Here is a 20,529-nt window from a genome sequence, read left to right as displayed (position 1 = left end):
GGCAGAGAGCCGTGACAGGATCGAGAGGTGAGCGAACGCCGCTATGTGTTCGCTCACCTCCTGATCTACTGAGCCGACCTGTGACAGTCGCATTGTCACAGGTCGGCTAGAACTATGAGGATGAGTGAAAAGCACTCACCTCATAGTTCTCCTTTAACTATTAACAACAATGTATCTTATTTGTCCATCAATCGTCTGTAGATCCTGAAATCCTCTCTGAATACATGCTGACACTGTCCTTCCTTCTGGAGGGGGGCTACTTTTGTTCCCCATGGTCCCTGTGTGTGTTGTAAAGTAGCCACCGCTCCAAACTCGCTCCTGTGATGAACTACAATCTCACGTTTTGTTTAATCATTTGTTTTGAGATTGTAGTCCATCACAGGACCGAGTTTGGAGCGGCGGCTACTTTACAACACACACAGGGACCATGGGGAACAAAAGTAGCCCCCCTCCAGAAGGAAGGACAGTGTCCGCATGAATTCAGAGAAGATTTGAGGATCTACAGCTGAGTGATGCATAAATAAGATACATTTTTGTTAACAGTTAGGGTACCTGAATGTATTTTTAAGATTTAACACCTGAGTTTAGTGGACATTAATGGGACTAGTGTTATTTTGATGCCCTCAATCTACTGACATGCAGATTCAAAGTCCTAATTCAAGAGCATCTCTGGATGCTGCATTCTGCTTTCTTACCTCTCTGGGTGGCTGAGACTTTTGTTGTCTTGATACTTAGGGGTTAATTTATAAATATGGCCACTAGATGGCGCTGAGGGGCATAGGGAATTCCATAGAAGTGTGATTTGGTGCAGCTGCTGCAATGCCACATAGAACTTGTCTTATAACTTTGATAATTTGGTGCAAAAATGCACCAATATTTCCACCACAAAACTGATGTGTTTATATGTGAAGCTTGGTGTTTGACCTTCTGGAAGCCATTGTTTGTATTTTATTTATCTTCCTGCGTTTGTCTTGGAAGCCAGTATCCAGGGGGACGCTGCAGGAGACGATGGAGAGACAAAGGTGAAGTTTCCCTGTCCGCTGGCAATGTGGGAGTTAGGACATTGTGACCCAAAGAGATGTACAGGCCGGAAACTGGTGCGGAAAGGTCTTGTCAGGACCCTCCGAATAAACCAAAGGTTCAACGGCATCATCCTGAGTCCTATGGGGACATTGTGTGTCACTCCCGCTGACAAGTATGTGAGACTTTCAAATTTTATTTTGTCAAAAAGGTTTTATTGTTCTAATAATTATTATTAACTTATTTATGTATTATGTTTTATTAAGTCATAGAAATACTGTAGATATGCAATCAAATAGACCTCATAGTAACGACCTAATTTTTACCTCCACTTTCCTGTTACGGTGTCCTAGTATGATTGTGCCGGTCATTAGTCACAAGTGTTAGACCCATTGCTGTCGGAAATCATTATTCAGTGACAGAACTGGTCAGACACGCCCCCTCCCTTTCTCTGCAATACAAGTCTGTGTGAGGAGTGTGGCTGCCACTCAGCAATGCCAGCACAGAGCACTGGAGTGTGAGAGCAAGAAACAGCATTTTTAGTGAAAGAAAACGGAATATTAGGACATTTTCAAGCAAAAATCAGCCACAAAATATAATATGCATGTTACGGGACTGAATGAAGGATGATAATTTTTGCCATAGTCGCTATAATTTTCAGCAATATGATTTGAAAGTAACAGTAACATGGCGGGAATAATTATCTTTAGGGATGCACCGATACTGGGTTTTTGGTATCGAGTACAAGTACCAATATTTTGTTTGTGCCCCGATTTATCAGGAAGCCGGGTGGCTGATCATGGCCCACCTCTATCGAAGGAACACCAGCTTCACTTCCTGAGGCTGCCTGGCTTCCTGATTAATCAGGAAGCTGGGCGGTGGGTCATGATCAGCCACCCGGCTTCCTGATTGGTTACAAAGCCAGGCTGCCAAGTAACAAGTGAAGCCGGCTTCCTAGCCAATCAGGAAGCTGGGAGGCAGGTTATAACCCGCTGCCCGGCTTCCTGATTGGAAAGGAAGCCGGCTCCATGTTCCTCTGCACTGCCAGTTAGAGGGAGATTTACCTCTGACCTGAAGTTCCAGTATCGGAGCATTTTTGCTACTACAAGTAGAAGTCCAAATACTCTATCTATCCCTAATTATTTTTATGGCAAAAAACATGTTCTAGCTCAGTGAATTGAGCCTGTAATGTGGTCATGACTGGCCTGTGTATGTGGAGCAGATAGCTATACCACTGTTCACACTGAGGAATATCTGCAGCTCAGCCTATTTTGCTTGTGAACACTTAGGGTTCTATTTATAAACTATTTGTATAGCCATTCGCCCTGTGAATCTCTGTGAACGTACATTATGTGCGAATAGTAGCAAAAACTAACGTTCTTAGTATATTTTCTATTCCAGTCAAATGAATTGTAATACTGCATTATGGCCACCAGATGGGGCTGAGGAGCATTACACATACATTTTGATTTCCTTGCTCAGCTCCATCAAAGGGCCACATTGCAGTTTTACATTATATCACATTCCAACTGAATAGAAAGTATATCAAGACTGTTCATTTTTGCCTCCATTCACACGTACTGACACAGGGAAAATGGCTCTGCATATTGTTTATACAGTGACCCCTTAATTATTTCCTAATCTTTAGAAATATCGTACATTAAAACAGAGATGTCCAAATCCCAGGAGCTCCGTGTGCTCCTTACAAATGACAGCTGGCTTTTCTCTAGTCTAGTCTTGGAGCTCAAAAGTATCGGTACTCCTACTTGTACCGAGTACTGTACTTGGTATCTGTGCAACCCTAGAAATTGTCTATTCAATCAGTCCCCTTGGGAGTACTTCATATTGTATTGCCATTCTAAATGATCTACCAGTAATGTCACTACAATGAGCAGTTTACCTTCCATCTTTACACTTCTTTAATGTAACCTGGTTGTTTTATGTTTTTCTCAGACAGATTGTTGCAGACTGTGGTGTAGCTGTCATTGACTGCTCCTGGGCTAAGCTGGATGACACACCATTCTCCAAGATGAAAGGAAGCCATCCTCGGTTGTTGCCATATCTGGTTGCTGCAAACCCGGTGAACTATGGAAGGCCTTGCAAACTGTCCTGCGTAGAAGCTTTTGCTGCGATATTCTGTATTGTTGGTAAGTGTGCATAAAGCAAAGCTGCAGGAAGCCCAAAAAAGTACAGCTGATGTATTTTGGAATATATTAACAACAAAAGCAAAAGCTGTTCTCATCTAGAAAATCACATACAATACAGCTGGACTAGCATTTTATCCCCATATTATTACCTTTTATTGGCCTCAACCTCTGCCAAGTTAGCTTGCTACAAAGTGGCAATACTGGCACTGGTTTAGGGGAGGGGTTTTCGGGAAACATGCTCCACCCACTACATAGACTGTAAGTGTAACGTTGCCATGGTTGGGAGATGGGAAAATTCCATTGGCTGCACTGTTCTTATCCTCATTGGCTTCTTTACACGGACGTTGTTTCCCTGCTCCCATGCATGGGATGTCAATTGGAAAGTACAAGTCAATTATAAGGACAAAGCTTTGGTATTTACAGATAAGAAACATCATTTAGAACATACAGTAACTGAGTATGAGAAATATAAATGTCAGTGTGGCTGCGGATCAGCTTTAAATATACCCTTCACCAAAATGTGACCATTGAATTTTGCATTGTTGGTGTCAGTTTGATTTCACATTTAGGCTGATGTCTTTTAGACACTCTATTGCCAAGATATCTTCATCAGAATTGCTGATCCTCTTCAGCTATCACAGTGATTGCAAAGTCAGATGACGGTGTCTAGGTTTGCACCGATACCGTTTTTTTGGTATCGAGTACCGATATTTTGCTGTCGGCACTCGCTGATACCGAGTACCAATACCAGTGCTTCCGCTGGCGGGGAGCCGGCTTCCTGATTTCCTGGGAAGTTGGCTCCATGTTTGGCCGGCTCAATGCTGATTGGCAGGGAAACCAGCTTCCCAGCCTATTAGCATTGAGCCGGCTTCCCGGGCAATCAGGAAGCCGGGCAGCGAATAATGACCCACCTCCCGGCTTCCTGATTGGCGAGTACTCGCCCAAATACTTGGTATCAGCACCAATACAGATACTAGTATCGGTATCGATGCATCCCTAATGGTGTCACACCATTTTGATTCTTTATCAAAAATGCTGAATAAACAAATGATTGGAAATAGAAAGAAAGTGACAGCTGGGTCATGGCCGCCAACGTCTATGGCCCACTGGGAGGGTCAGGGACAGCAGCTACTGCAAGAAAGACTTATCACTGGAGATATAGGAGAACTGATGGGTGATTATACCCACTGTGCCCACCCCAGAGAAAAAAGAATCTTATAACTGTCCTGGATTTATGGCTTTGGCTTCTGAATTCCCTAATTTGTCCATTAGTTTATAATGAATTTAATGCGGAAAGTGCGTTGTACAGTTAAAGTCGTCATAGAGCAGAAGGTGTTCACTTGTCTCATTCCATCACATGGAAAATAAGAGGAGTATTCCTCATGTTAGGAAAGGGGGCGGCGTCATGCAAATCAATCCTTTATGTTCTATCGGCCAGATTCATAAAAATAAAATAAAAATGAGCATTTATTATTTTTTTGCATAGGAGCCAGTAAAGCATTGCAACCTCAATCGGGTGCAATGTTCTGGCTTCTGCAGACTCTTCCTCCTGTCTATGTCCGTACTGAATGTGGGACATTCAGTAACATGGACAGGAGGAAGTGTCAGTGGATTCTGCAGTGGCTGATGGGCAGTTCCTCCTGTCAAACGATCTATGAATGGGTGATACAGCTGTGTGGAGAGAGCCACGCGCAGCCGCACCAAATTCAAAAATGTGCACAAGCAATACGAGGAGAAGAACCTATTGATTCAGGTAAGTGGGAGGGGAGCAAGAGGGGTGGTGCAGTCTGACCAGGTTTCTTGTTATACCCTAAATATGAGTGTAACATGAAACATGGGCAGAAAGGTAAATGTAGCCTTTAAGTTTGGAATACAATGCTCTATACTATTAGGCTAGATTTGCATTATACACCAGCCTTTCAGGATGTGCATCTGGCTGATGGGACATGATTGGAATGATTTGCATGGCTCCACCCTCTGTCCTGAAATGAGGAATAATCCTCTTACCTTTGGGATATGTGATGGAATGAGACAAGTGAATACCTTCTGATCTAAGAAGGCTTTTCTGTGCTGATTTTATTGGTCCTCTTTCCCATAACCTGTATGGTTATATACTGTCTCAAGAGGAAGGTTCCTAATGGCTTGTATTCGGAATCATGGGTCGGTCACTTTTGAAAAGAGCTGATGTAATGTGCAGACATTCAGACGCACTGTATGTGACAAGGCGCAGAGCCGAGTGCAGAAGCTCATAGCAAGCAGTCATCTTTTAACTTCTCCGAGCTGACGAAAGGTGAAATCGCATTAGCTGCTAAGAAAAGCACACGATTGTTCCCATAGACTTCAATGGGAAACTTTGTGCGACAAAAAGCTCAGGTGTGAACAGGGGCCATAGAAATGAATGGGAGGGCTTTGTCAGGCTTAGCTTTGAGCGACAGAACGCCAAGGTATGAATGGAGCCTTATAGTATGTAGCCGGAGGATGTGACTCATAGGTGTTGGGATGGATCTGGATATAGAAAGCTACGGGGTAAATCATTTCATCTGACTCCACTAATGGGTGTGCTCAGCATTTCGCATGCACCGTATACTGGTGACATGGACACAGAACAAGTTAGTTAATATTTCCTGATTGCTTTTTGGTGGGTGACACCCTACCATACTGTACTGGTGTTGTGGCAATTGCAGCATTGTGTGCATTTGAAGAGCAACTAGATACAACAGGGGAAATCTAACACTGGCCTAATAGTGCCATCCAGAAATAACTGTGATGAGCTGTATTCATCGGATCGAGTTATATCACATCCAATACAGACAGTCTGGGAAGGTTCTCACTCCTCCAGGTCCTCCAGGTCATGGTATATCTGTAAAAATTCATCAAGGCAGCTGGACTTGCTGTATTTTTCTTGAAGACGTTTCGCTTGTCATCTGACCAGCTTTCTCAGAAAGCTAATCGGATGAGCAGCAAAACGTCTGATGATGATGAATTGTTTACAGATACAATACAGACAGATTTCCCAGGCTTTTCACAAGACCTCTGATTGGCAGCTTACTGTAACATGATTCTCAAATGTACACCCTTCTGTTGCTGCAGAGGTGAATGCCAGGATAAGAGACGCTCTGCAGCTGTCCTCCCTGACTGTGTAAAAGCAAAATATTCTTGTTTTAATTAAAGAACATTTATGGTCAAAAAGTCAAATTAAATATACTTCTATATTGAATTTTCATACGTTCTCTCCCGCTTCTCATAACCAGATTCACCTAGAAGTCTGTACATTTACTTATTGAAGATGCCCATAGGATGAACTTCCTCAATGCACTGACACAATTTCACTCGACCCTGTGAATATTCACAGAGCCTTCCTTCTGAACTACAACTCAATGTCTGAACAAGGTAACATTATCATTGCTTGCTGGAAGCAATGCATGATGGGATATGTAGTCTTGAGAAATCAAGATTGCATCACATCAAGCAGCAGAGAAAGAGACACAAAGCACACTGGGAATCCAGGAAGTTGATGAAAGTGATGGGCAGAAGGAAGGCAGCACTCACTACATGAAAGGGATTATTTTCAGTAAGCTTTAATTGTATTATGAAAGACAACTCCAGTATGTATTCCTATTACAATGGTGATCTTATACCAGGATAGAATATGCCGGGACTTTAGGAATCCTTTAATGATACATTTCAATCTCTATCTCTATTTAGGATTTCCAGATTTGGCCACAATTGTGCTGAGGAAGTTTAAATGGGGGAAAGTGTTCCTGGAGCTGAATAAAGATCTGCTGGAGAAGTACAGTCAATGCCAGAACGTGGAGGAAGTGAAGAAGGTGGAAGAAGAGTACCTGTCTGGGGCTCAGGATAAAGATGAAGAAGAAATAGGTGTTTTCAGCGTGCTGTCTTACCAAAGAATTGCATGATGTAAAACCTGATCCCTACATCGCGACTGTGCATTGCTGTACCCTTTATTTCCCAATAAGCTAAGGGAACGCACGTGCGTTGCAGCACATGGTAATGCAGTAATATGCGTTGTGGAGCACTGCATTGCAAAAAATAGTGCGTATGAGTTTTTCTGGGACGATCTGGTGCGCTGTCAGCTTGCTCATTTAATTAGGCTGCCTTAACGCAATACACGTTAATGCAAAGTACCAAGACGCCAGGGTTTGAACGGGCCTTTAACCTGAACTAGGCAAAGTAACCGGTTCACCTCACAGCATAATCCAAAAGGAAGTCATATCTTCCCTCTGCTTTCCTGCTGCTCTGATCTACAAACGCATCACATAAGATATCCACTTCTTCTACACATAGAAAACGTTTGACTCCCTCCCGCGCTGCATTGGCCAGGCCAGAGCTCTGTTATGTGGGGACCATTTTGGGGGGATGTATAGTCCCGACCAAGTTTTAATTTTGTGAATGTTGAAATTTGCTCAGGTATCTCAGCGGGGCGGGGAGCTTGGGAAAGGTATAGAAAAAGGAAATAATGTCACCAGCACACCATTTTTGTAAATCAATGATCCTATTTAATGGCACATTGCCATCCAATACAAGCGCTTTCGGGGCCGCAAGGTGTCCCCTTCATCAGGCTCAGAATTTCTGAGGCACATCAGTGGAACGTCTCTCGAGTTTCAGTACATTCCCCTGGATTTGTCATAGGAACTAATACATAAAGCAGTGGGCAGCGCTTGGTCACAAAGTATGACTAGAATTGCACAACGTCTCTAACGTCTCCCCTGTCCTGTACAGCATCCTCCACACACGGCCACCCGGGTTCCATACACTTCAGTAGAAAGCCGTTCAGTCTGCCCTGCATTACTCTATTGTGCACATTGCTTTTTGTATAAGCTTGTATCTTACACGGGATTATTGTTGTTACACATCATTTATTGCTGTGTGCGTTCTGCCTTTCAGATCCATTCGATGTTGAATCTGGACGAGAATTTTCCAACCTCAACAGAGTCATCTGCTCTGGAAGGTACTGACAGTCTGTATCTTCTGTTGATTTCCCTCATGCCGGTCATGTCTCTCACCTCTGCCACAAGGATGTGACAGCACACCAATTGAAAACCAGAAACTGAAAGATTGGAGGTTTTTTTTGTGGTGTTGACTTTTACTGTTACAATGTTTGGATGGGAAGGGGGTTTAACACCGCGGATGTCAACTGGTTAAAATGATTTCTGGCCTTTGTCATTTTCAAACGTTCTGTCTAGAGTCCGGGCACAGGACATGGGCAGCGACTCCTGACGCTGCAATATTTCCTCATGGAACTGGAAATTTAAATAGAAGCTGCAGCAATTGATGATATTTTTTACGGAGTCAGCTGTTTTGTGCAGGTTTAGGGGAAGGGAGGATCACCAGCACTCAGAAGATATTGTTTAAATCTTGGCGTTCATTTATTAAAGCACAGCGTCACATACGTCAAACAGCCAGCATTTCGGGGGCCACGCAGGGTCCCTTCATCAGGGTGACATAGTGACGATCCTATTGGTTTCAGATGCTGTAAGGAGTGCAGGAGACATATCTGTACACTAAGCTGTTCTGTGAAGGTATATTGTATAGGTGATTGTGACTGTAGACCACATTTATTTTTCTGCTCATAGGATGACGAATGATGACGAGGAGACAGATGAGGAAGATGACAGCAGTGAGGAGGCAGATGACGGTGATGAAGAGTCTCACTCGGATGAGGAAAGTGAAGGTGATGAAGCAGCAGCAGCAGCTAGTAAGCCTGTTGTTTGGAAAGGAGTGAAAAAGAGACTGAGAGACTGAACCATGAAATGCTGTAACGATGTCAATGTGCTGGTAACCAGGTCTGACAAAGCTTCTATTTATGTATAGTTTTTGCTACTTCCTGTATAAAATGAAATAGATTTGGTCAGTTTAAATGGGATTTGTTGTAATATTTATACTCCAAGTCTGCACGGATGTGATGAGGGTGTTCGAGGACTGTGAAAGCCAAAACCACATTTTGATGTTTGTAAAAAGTAAGTCTGTGCTTCTGGACAGCTTACCGCAGCGTTTCCTCCATGTGTCACATGTGCCAATCGCAGTCTTATGTCCTCGGCACATGGCAATGAATGCAACTAAACTGCAGAAAGTAAAACGTCTCCGTTTAAATCTCTCTACTCTGTATAGTGCCTGGCAGCGTACACCAAACCAGTTCTATGTCTGATGTCAGGAGCTGGAGGCACGTCATTGATGTGAGGATTCGCTCCAATGGTAGCACATTAAGGACACCGCCACTCGCTTTTCACTGTTTTAGGTCTCGTTCACACCTAGGCGTATTGCATATGCGCGTCTGTCACGCGACCGTCACGCGTTTCCAAAGGCTACTTGGCTGTATCCCAATGGAAACACGCAACAAAACGGCCCAAAGTAGTACCTGTACCTTTTCAGGCGTGGGCCGTTTTGTAGCGCGTTAGGGACGGGCGGAAATACGCCAAGGTGGGAACGAGACTATTGAATACAATGGGATTTATATTTTTGAGCGTTTTGTAGAGCGTTCGTCGAGCGTAGAACGTGCTACAAAACGTTCAGGTGTGAAGAACGCTTAGGCCTTCTTTGCCCACTTTTATTTACTCACAAAATGGAAAGAAACGCCCATACAAGTGTTCCGTCGCATGGGGTTTCCAAACACACAGTAGTTTTCTTAAACAAAAATTTTTTTTTTCGTCTCACCGACTTCAGGTTTCCGTTTTTTTACTACGGGCGGACGGCAAGAGGTTAAACAAAATATCCACTGGCCACACAGGCTTGTCCTTTTGCCACACAGGCGGATTGCCACACAGGCTGCTGCTCCCCAGTCCACCAGCCACACAGTCTGGTTCTAGGGTGGAGCCCTTCTCTTAGGAGGCTGGGACTTCTTGTAGAGGCCCTAACAAGCCAGCAAGCTTCAGCTAGGCTTGTTACCTCCGAGCCTCCAGCACTCTCTGCACTTCCCCCCAGAGGAAGAACTTCATTATTACACCTGAATCTAGGGCATACAACTCCGCCATCCTGGCTAGACTCAGACATTTTCCTCTGCCTGCTGCCACAATGTATAGCCTGAAAGCGTCTGTTCCCGTGTGCCGAAGACATTTTGGTGAGGGCAGTGCTCAGAGGGGCCGTCATCTGTGGGTGAGCATGGCAAAACCCCTGATCTAAGGGCCTGTGGTGATGGGCTTTGGGTTTGCGTTGGGCAAATGCTGCTTGATTTCAGGTTCATTCCGCTTGCTTTTGATATCAGACCATTCTGATGATACAAATTCAATGATGGGGCATTTGACCAGCTAAGCTGCTTCAAGCTGTTTTAGCATTCCCATTGATTTGTATGGGAAGAGAAACCGTTCTGACACAAGTAAAGGCCTACAACATTGTTGGTGAGTGAATGATGTCACAGAGAACATGCAGTATGTGAAATTGCAAGTCATAAACAATGGTCCGTGGTAATGCTTCTGTATTTTTTGATTCTTCCAGGAATAAGGCAACTTTATAACACAGCAGGTATGTCCTTCAATGTTTCTATGACCTCTGATACCAAACGTACATATCTATGGCAGAAAATGTATTAATGATACTTCCTGCTACCCGCAGTATATATTGAAGGAGGAGCCACACTGTACACAAAATGAATCTTTATGACATTACAGGTTTTACATTTTACTTAAAGAACTCCTATTTTTAAAGAAGGGACATTTTTATTACCCCTTGCAGTAGGGGCTAGCACCGCACTGCAGGGGTTACTTGCTCGTTTTGGACTAGGGAGGAAAATAACAAAACTATATTCCCCTGAGCCGGCTTGCTGTTAGACCGGTCCCTGGAGCCTCTCTCCCCCACCGTTACAGCTGTCTAAGGTCCTTATTTCATCACGTCTGTGTATAGGACCTGAGGGCTCTGGGGTCATACCATCCCTGCAGTGCAGGAGGAGACCGGCAGCGTTGTGATAACCTGCCGGCTCCGTAGATCAAGTGAGTATAACTTTGTTATTTTCAGACAAAAACGAGCACTTAACCCTTGCAATGTAAGGGGAGCCCCACTGCAAGGGTTACGATTAATTTTCCCGAGAGTTCTGCTTTAAATGATTGTTTTTATATAGACTGGAATGAGCTGTAAAAACTATTATTGTGTATTAACCTACTTTGGGAGAAGTAATAACAAATGAGAGTCCCACCACTCACATCTGCTAATAACTGATGTGATTTGAACAGTTCGAGCTATAGGATAGGCATTGCTTTTTATCTACAGGAAGTCTGTTTTACACAAAAGATGCTCCTAACTTGCTGCTCAGTGCACATCTAAAGGGATGGCCGGGCTGCTGTATTGCAGAGACCACCATAAAGCTGGACATACAGTTATAGATTATCTGCAGATTTTCTATGGTCAGATGGATAAAGTGCAACAGATTCCTCCATTTACGCTAAACTGTGTGGATGGAGGAATCTTCCACTGGCCAAGCTTCAGTATCTTGCTGGCTGGTTGTCAAAATACCTGAACAATGCCTGCATCCAATCAGATTGTTCAGGTGTTTTGAGAACCAGTGGGGCCGACAAGCAAGATACTGAAGCTTGGGAGATTCGTCCATTCACACAGTTTAGCGTAGATGGCGGAATCTGTTACACTTTTTCCATCTGACCATAGAAAATTTGCAGATAATGTCTAGGTGTATGGCCAGCTTAAGAGTCTGCAGCTGTTATCTTTATGTGTCTGTAATATATGAGACACACAGAACAGATATGAACCAATAAGCAAAGATTCGGGTTGTCCATGTGCTGCTGACAGCCGTGGGATCCCATGAATTGTAGCTTTTCTATATAAAGCGGCTGTAGTAGAGGATAGGATGACTGTTATGGTTTGCTTTTATTTTCTGTACAAGGAGCACTTAGTGTTGTTCCTTTACAAAGTCTGACTCTAATACTGAACAATGATGAAGAGTGGATTCCGTGGATGGGGCTCGTTTCCTTTGCTGACCACCTTCAGTTTTAGATTTTGCAGCCCTAGTTTTGTGGCCTTTATAGATTGTAGTAGACGTCTATGGATCTGACATATAGGCAGGCCATAGAAAGGCAGAGGGATTCATCTTATTTCCTGCACACCACTTCTTATACTTGTCTTCAACTTGCTGTCCTACCGCTATGGTCACCTCCTGGAGCCAAATGAAATTCTGCTGGGTACGCTGAGCCTCTCTCTCACAATGCAGCGCTGGGTGTCTGAGCATCAGTCTCTAGGGATGAGTACAGTCATGGGGGATTGTGAGAACTAGTCCTGTGTAAGCTCCAACCTGATTAATCAGGCTTTGTTAATACCATTCTGGCGCGCTGACATGAGGATCATATGCTTCATTATCTGCCCACAGATCCATAAACATGTACGTTTGCCTTGGTCACATACATGTTTATAGAGAGTGAAGGGAAGACTACTGGCCACCTCTCCTGGCTTTTCAAGATGGAAGCCATAGCAGTTGAAAACTATTGCTGTTGTTCATATTTAAGAAGCCCAGTGTCTGACCTTGGCTCCGCCTCCTTATTTCATAGTTTAAACATGTACCCAAGGTTGGTCTAATATTGTACATAGCTATCATCATGGTTCTTCAATAGAACTGACAAACGTAATAAAAGGCTCGGGAGGTGGCGGGTTTAACAAAGCTTGATATTTACAGGAAAGGTTGAGGTCTGCCTATACCTGGATCTACTAATCATTATGACGTGGTATTTCGGTGACTGATTCCTCTGCGGAGATTTCTCTTGTATGTTAAGTTTGCATTGACCAGGTTTGTGACAAGTTTAATACATGGAATAGGGCAGAGGGGAATAGTATGTACACACCACGCTAAGCTCAATGCCCATCACTGAACTCTCCATATTGGAGATACACGTTCACCGACAGCCTGGTCCCTCTGGGAAACCGGTCCGTACACAAGGTGTCAGTCCACTGATCATGATAAATGCTTCCAAGACAGAGGTCATAGTAATTTCACATTTTATTTCTTCAATGTAAAATACAAATATAAAACATTTGAATCCAACATGTAAAGTGCTTTCATACAGATCTGTGGAAACATTAGACAATTCACCTTACAGCAAGACCCCAGATACCTAGAAACGGTCAGGGTGTGACAGTGCATTCAAGGGGAGGGCGACATTGTCTTCTAGCACGGATGGTCAACGTACTAGATCTTTAAGACCGCAATGTATAAATCATGGAAAGAGAAAAAGGACATCACGAGTGTGATTATAGAGTTACAGTTCTCAAAGAGAGCTCATCTGTGTCACAGAGCAAATATCGGGACACTACATTAACAGCTCAGATTTCATAAAAGCTCAATTGTAAGAAATAAAAAACAAAACTTACATTAAAACCATTAAAAACACCAAATAAACTCTACAAGCCACTTTTCCTTTTTCAGCGGTCAGCAAACGAAAATACAAACAAGGTCTATATTCCAGGGATATTCTGGAGCATGCAGGAGAAGGACGTGTAAGGAAACCTATTAGTCCACGTTCACACCAAGGCGTTTTGTCGCTCGAAGCTAAGCACTACAATACGCCCAAGACAAGGAATCCCATTCATTTCTATGGCCCCTGCTCACCCCCAAGTGTTTTATTGCACAAAGTTTCCCATTAAAGTCTATGGGACCACAAAGGCCTGTAATCTGCCAAAACGTGGCTCATGTACCTTTTCTGCCTGCGACAACATGCTCAGGTGTGAACAGGGGCCATAGAGATGAATGGGATTCCTTGTCACGTGCTTACCTTTGAGAGACAAAATTCCTAGGTGTGAGCGGAGCCTCAGGCATTTAAACTAAAATGTTTGTCTTCACCCCGCGGATGGCGATGTGAGGTCAGTCATTAAACATCTATACAATGTGCACTTTTCTTTAAAGTGAAATGTTCAGTGGATCCTGGGAACCAGCGCAAGCCTGCGATATACCTACTGCCTACCACAATTCAATCTCTCTAATGGTTGTGTGTAGTGGGCATGGTGGGATATGGGGTGGAGTATGTCTGAGATTATAGGGGGGTCGTCAGAACAGGTTCACTTTAAAAAATCGAATCCTTTTCTTTTCCTTCATCTATATAATGACCCGGCTCTGTGTCTATGAAACTGCTGGGTGCTCCTGACTTCTCATACACCCAGCTCAGTGATACATTGAGGGGAATTTTCATCAAAACTGGAGCAGACCAAATCTGGAGCAGATGTGCACGGCAACCAATCAGCTTCTATCGTTCATTGTCAAATCTTGAAGGGGAATTCAGTAATAAATGTACACATCTTCATAAAAGAAAAAAACAAAATGTATTCATTTGTTTGCATTGGAGCTAGTAAAGCATTGCAGCCGTGATCAGTAGATTGGGGGTGCAATGATCTGGCTCCTGCAGACTTTTCCTCCCATCCAAGTCCGTACCAAGGTAGAGACATTCAATATCATGAACTCCTCTCGTCAGGAAAGCCGATCCCACCTCAACCTAACCACTGAACTATCAACTTCTCAAACAATTCATCCCCACACAGCTACCTCCTCATGTATCACTTCCCCCTCCCTTTTATACTGTATGCTCTCACTGGCAGGGCCTTCCTTACCATCTTGTATTGTGATTGTAATGTCTCCCTTTATATTGTAAAGCGCTGCACAAACTGTTGGCGCTATATAAATCCTGTGTAATAATAATGAACAGGAGGAAGTATCAAACTACAAGCGCTGCAATGTCGCCATACTTGTATTCCATTGAGAATTACCAGTCCCCATGCCATGGCACCCTGAATATGGGTATAACATGAAACCTGGTCACAATGGTAAACTCCACCTAACCGAACAAACTGAAGAGAGAAGCTGGTTGGTTACTACGGGTACGTCTCCAGAGTCTGTCTGCTCCAGTTTTGATACATTCCCGCAGAGACATGATAGAAGTGTCTTGGAACACCTCCTTCATATCCATTCCGGTGCAGGCATCGCTATGACACCGGCTTTCCTGTTGCTTCTTTTCATCTGTTTTAACCCTCCTAGCAGGTTTTTTCTTGAACTCTGTAAGATTTCAGATTTTCTCTGCACTGAGACTTGCAGGTGCTGAATGCACATTCAGTGTGAGTACCTTTGTGCCCTCGCTCTGACCGGGAGAATCTGACTGCACTGCAGACATGAACATGGCTGGATGCTGCAGTCCACCTCTATCATAATGTGACGAGTGTGACAAAGCAAAAACTTAAGTGCTCATTTGGCGTTGTAAACGTGTACCATGTGCCACACCATCATGCCTATACATAGATGGCTTTAAATACAATTAATTGGGACATTTTTTGTGGTCTTTGTATGTATGTATGTATGTATGTATGGATGGATGGATACAGCTGATAGGGATGGCTACGGTCTACAAAAGAATGGTGGGAGGTGATGACACCTCTTCGTTCCATGTTATGAATTCTGGGCACATAGCACCCTTCTGAATTATCAGACTCCAGCTGACCCTCTCAGCCACCCTCCATTCCCCTTACTGGCAGAAAAATATCATAACCTGATTCAGCTGGATGACCTGTTCTAGGAAATGTTAGTGTAGTAATATATTTCTTAGCTGCCCTCATGTAAAAATTCTACTTTAATCCCGTGCCATTTTTGCAAAGCATTGCAGTTTTAATGATGATGGGTACACCGGCACTTCTGTCATTAAGGAAATCTGTGTTCTCTCCTCTCAAATATTTGATTTCTTTGATATATTCTCTGCTTTGTGTAATTATGACTAGTGACCAGCAGATGTCAGTAAAGTCATACCCGTGCCAGGTTCACAGGCAGCACGGTGTCATCATGTTCTAGGTACCGATGCATTCCAGAATTTCCATCGAATAGACTTATGGGGGGAAAAAAGTCCTTTACTCAGCTGGTCTAACAAAATAGAATTCCATAATACACCGATCAATACAATATTCATCCAACACTTAATATGTAAAACTTTAGTTCTCATAAATAGACCAAAAACTTACCAACAGGTAACAAATAATCATATCAAACTCAAGCTTGAAGACTTCCCCTTCCAAAGGGGGCGTTAGCACAATACAGCACGACTGTGCTACCTCCCCTGGCAGCTGAGGGGAACAATATTTACACACGTGTGTTTTTCACAGTTTAAATCATAACTTAGTCATCTTCCATATACTTCTCCAGTTCTCGAAGTTTCTTCACAAAATCTTGTGCTTCTTTGTCCATCCTTCCATCCAACATCTTCAATATTGACTTCACTAAGCAAGAGAAACAAAGCTTGTTATCACAACTTGCTTAGAGAGAACCTGATCGTTGCTCATGAAGACCACAGGAACAGGTTCACTTTCATTCCACCTCCCAGCAGCACATATATCTTTTCTTTGCCCTTCTTTCAGATGCCGGGAGCAGGAGAAGGCACATTTTTGAGAAGAATTTATCAAAACTGGAGCAGACAAAATCTGGAGCAGTTGCTTATGGCAACCAATCAGCTTCACTTCAGATTGCTCAGTTGAGATTTGAAAATGAGAGGGAGCAGCTGATTGGTTGCAGTGCAAATCTGCTCCAGTTTTGATAGCTTACATATAGGGGGGAAATGTATCAGTTTTCCAGTAGTAGCCTGCACAGGGCTGTAGGTTCCCTCCATGTGACAGTGCTGGTCACAAAAAAATCCCCTGGCTTTAAAGCATAGCTTGATGTAGACACAAAAACAAATATTTAATATATTGCAGCTTACCAATCCTTCGATGTGGTGGCTGCATTGATTTTCTATTGTTAGGTTTATTATCACCTGGTGATGCAGCCAGTATCATGCTTCCTGCCTTAAAGGAGAGCTATGGGGTTAGGGCTTTTCCCCATAGTTCTCCTTAGGGTAACGGGAGGACACAAACTAGCGTCCTTCTGTCACCCTAGGCTCAGTATACCGCGAGCACATAATAAGAAATTGGGTCTTTCAATTAAAACGTTTGAAAAATAAAACTAGTTTTGTTTGAGACAGAGAGCGTGAAAGTAATCTTTTGACTGGAGGTAAAGTATATGTAAAGCCAAAACATCTACTTTTTTGGGGGGGGTTTGGATAGGGTAGAGACTTAATAAAACCCATCAAGTTTGTTGGCCATCTGTGTCCCATTTGGAGAGCTTTCACTTCATGTCCTGTAGAGACAACAGGAAATGAGAGGAAATCTCTCCAAAGTGAAGTCAATTCCCTCTTAGATAGTTTTCACTGGAACAAATGTCTTCAGTGAAAGGTTTCCTCTCACCTCCTGTATTGGTGTCACCTTAAAAATTGCGCTTTTTTAAAGGTTTGCCGGTGTAAAAAAAACTGAATGACCTTGTGTCTGTTTGATACTGCAACAATCAGTGGAAATATCATCCAGAGCCCAATACATTGGTTAGGAGCCAGGGTTTAACTAGGCAAAACACAAAAACATGCAGCCAAATGCATGATAAAAGGCAGCCCTATAGTCCTAAATACACTATACTGCCCCCTACTGGAAGGAGGAACCCCGACTGTGATATGTGAGCATATCTTTATGATTCCATTACTAATTACAATCAGCTTCTCTAGATATATTTAAGAACCACCCGGTGATTATGATGCTTACCATTGGCTTTAGGTCTTGTTAACTTCAGTACAGTTGGCTGGACGTTTTTCACACCACCAGTAATGTGTGGTCGGTTCAGTCCATAGATGACATTCATAGGAAGGACAGCCTCGCCGGCAAAGTCGTTTGTGGACAGCCAATCGTGATCCATGACTGTGAAGACAATGCAGGCGGCTTTTCTCCGACACTGCTCTGATGACACTGAGCTGTGACAAGGAATATTACAAGCACTAGATCAGTCTCTATCCAATGAGAAGCATAATCAATTGAATACATCTGGCCTTATTTCCGGGGCTTCTGAAGATCATGTCTTGTTGCCCATAATAACGAGTCGGACCCTTCCTTTCTTTCAGAGAAGTCGTGAAGAATGACAGAATCGGATTAGTTGATATGGACAATAAGAACAGTTTGTCTTCAAACAACCTAAAGGGAATCTGTCAGGGAAAAAATATAACCGCTGCCACTGCTGACATTTTCAAGGGGCATGCTGACCTGGAGCAAGTATGCAGCCAGTGAAGTGTTGGGCCACCACTAATGCACATACTGGTTCCCACTCAGGGAGTCACGAAGTAGTAAAGCCAGAATGAGGGTGACAGTCATGGCAGTTCCTATGGGGTTTTTTTTTTTTCACAGGTACCTTTTAAAAGGCAAATTCAGACAAACAGCTCAATACTCAGCTGTAAAACATATACCAGAACAATAAATGACTGCAGACTGTACTATTGCCCCTCTTCCAGTCTGCTCACTGGACTATTCATAACTACACCCACCCACCCTGAGCTATCTCCCTATATTCACCCGCTCATACAGAACCTCCCCATTGGTTTAAAGGAGAACTATGAGGTGAGTGCTTTTCACTCACCTCATAGTTCTAGCCGACCTGTGACAATGAGACTGTCACAGGTCGGCTCAGTAGATCGGGAAGTGAGCGAGCACATACCGGCGTTCGCTCATTTCTCGATCTTGTCACGGGGAGGAACTGGATTCCCCCCTCCGATCCTCCAGCGCTGACTGGTGGAACAGACGGGGGAGGGTACAGCTGGCTCAGCCTCTAGATAGGCAGAGCCAGCTGTCAGTCACGCAGCTGGGCGCATCCAGACATAATTGTCGGGATCCGTTTCAGCTGCGGCGTCTCAGTAGCTCGCAGTATTCTGAGCTTAGGGTGACGGGAGGGCGCTAGTTCGTGTCCTCCCATTACCCTTAGGAGAACTATGGGGAAAAGCCCTGACACCATAGTTCTCCTTTAATTAGGCAAATAAACACTTTATATGATTGCCGATTCCACAGAGATTATACAGTTACCTTTCCAATGTCCCCCTGCCATGCTGATCCTGTGTTTTAACTATCATTTAATTTAAGGTAGCACATTGCTATGTATCCTCATGTGTCAGTGCCTGCCCTAGTGTCTGGCCACTTAGCACTATGCAGAAAGAACAGGGGAAGCTTCATATGCTCACCCATACCCAGTAGTACAGGTTTTCATGAGGAAGGTCAATATTTACTCCTAGCACTGCTATCAGATACTAGTCCAGGCAAAGTACAGGTGTTCTACTTCCTCTCACTGCACATCTACGTTCAGCTTTCATTTAATATGTAGCAACAGACTGTAGTGATAGATTGCAGATAGCGACTTCATTAACTATAGGAATAGAGACCTAACATTATATAAAGTTTTTTTCTATGTATTCCCCAGAAGCAGATCATGCATGAAAAGGTCTGAGAGTGAGAGAATAAATGTAAGAGTCTAAGGCTACAGTGATCAAATATACAGCGAATGCCCTGAACAAAACCAAAATATCCTTAAAGTGCTGCCAGCCTGTCCAGTTTGCCAAAACGACTCCCCACCCCATTCTTCCATCTCTACATCATAAAGGCTAACCATTGTGTAGTCCATGATAAGGACTGGGAGGTCTAATTACTCTCCTTAAGACAATATAGGAAGTGTGCCGAGGACTCAGGACAACTCTAAGCCCTGGTTCACACCTAGGCGTATTGCATATGTGCATCTGTCGCGCGTTTTTTTTACCGCGATTCGCGTAAAAAAAAAATCGCGCGACAAACGCGCGTTTCCGAGGGCTACTTGGCTGTATCCCAATGGAAACACGCAACAAAAACGGCTCAAAGTAGTACATGTACCTTTTCAGGTGTGGGCCGTTTTGTATCGCGTTTGGACGGGCGGAAATACGGCAAGGTGTGAACCAGACCCATTGAATACAATGGGATTTAGATGTTTGAGCGTTTTGTAGAGCGTTCGTCGAGTGTAGAACGCGCTACAAAACGTTCAGGTGTGAACGAGGGCTAAATGGGTGACATGATCATTCACATGGCCATTCATGGCTGTACACTGCCCAGATCAGAGTATTTCTGTGGAGGGTACAGCCAGGAATTTCCGTTAGCTGCAGCAGCTGCAGCAGCTCAGTCTGTACAGATCAATGACAGGCTCCTTAGCTGTCCACATGTATTTGTACATGGAGGGAATACCTGAGGTTAGGGACAGATGAGCGGCCCTAGGTTCAAACAGTCTGCGTACAGGGTCACTCGTCTGTCCCTATTTGTAGGTAATTGCTCCTTGCGCGTTTACATGCGAACAGCTGCGGGAAGAGTCAGCATGTCACTGATTAGTAGAGGCTTCCTGTCCACAATTGGCTGTGCCCACCCCAGAAATAGGCTGATCTGGTGTGTATATGGCCATGAACAGCCGGGGTTTTAACTACACTTTAAAGGCATCAGAATATTTTCAAGTGCTAAAAATGTAACTGAACACTTTCATTCAATACATGTTACGCTTCTTATCGTTTTCTTGTCTGTTTAGTCCTGTAAT

At 43.7% G+C, this 20,529-nt stretch overlaps 2 protein-coding genes across 2 annotated transcripts in view; one reads left to right on the top strand and one right to left on the bottom strand.

Moving 5' to 3' along the window:
* The window catches only part of TSR3 (TSR3, acp transferase ribosome maturation factor), a 9,701-nt gene extending 739 nt beyond the window's left edge, over positions 1-8,962 (top strand). Inside the window, exons 2-6 of the mRNA XM_018569260.1 lie at positions 979-1,195; positions 2,974-3,167; positions 6,873-7,046; positions 8,073-8,136; positions 8,762-8,962. Coding sequence (XP_018424762.1) covers positions 979-1,195; positions 2,974-3,167; positions 6,873-7,046; positions 8,073-8,136; positions 8,762-8,930 — 818 coding nt within the window. The 3' untranslated portion in view covers positions 8,931-8,962. The remainder of the gene's footprint in view (positions 1-978; positions 1,196-2,973; positions 3,168-6,872; positions 7,047-8,072; positions 8,137-8,761) is intronic.
* Positions 8,963-15,870: 6,908 nt separating this feature from the next.
* Positions 15,871-20,529, bottom strand: part of BAIAP3 (BAI1 associated protein 3) — a 122,139-nt gene continuing 117,480 nt past the window's right edge. The window contains exons 32-33 of the mRNA XM_018564264.1: positions 17,709-17,914; positions 15,871-16,364 (exon numbers count right to left, since the gene is read on the bottom strand). Coding sequence (XP_018419766.1) covers positions 16,264-16,364; positions 17,709-17,914 — 307 coding nt within the window. The 3' untranslated portion in view covers positions 15,871-16,263. The remainder of the gene's footprint in view (positions 16,365-17,708; positions 17,915-20,529) is intronic.

Source organism: Nanorana parkeri, unplaced genomic scaffold, assembly GCF_000935625.1.
Source record: "Nanorana parkeri isolate BGI_ZX_2015 unplaced genomic scaffold, ASM93562v1 scaffold3, whole genome shotgun sequence".
Taxonomy (NCBI): Eukaryota; Metazoa; Chordata; class Amphibia; order Anura; family Dicroglossidae; genus Nanorana; species Nanorana parkeri.
This window is presented reverse-complemented; position numbering and strand designations above follow the sequence as displayed.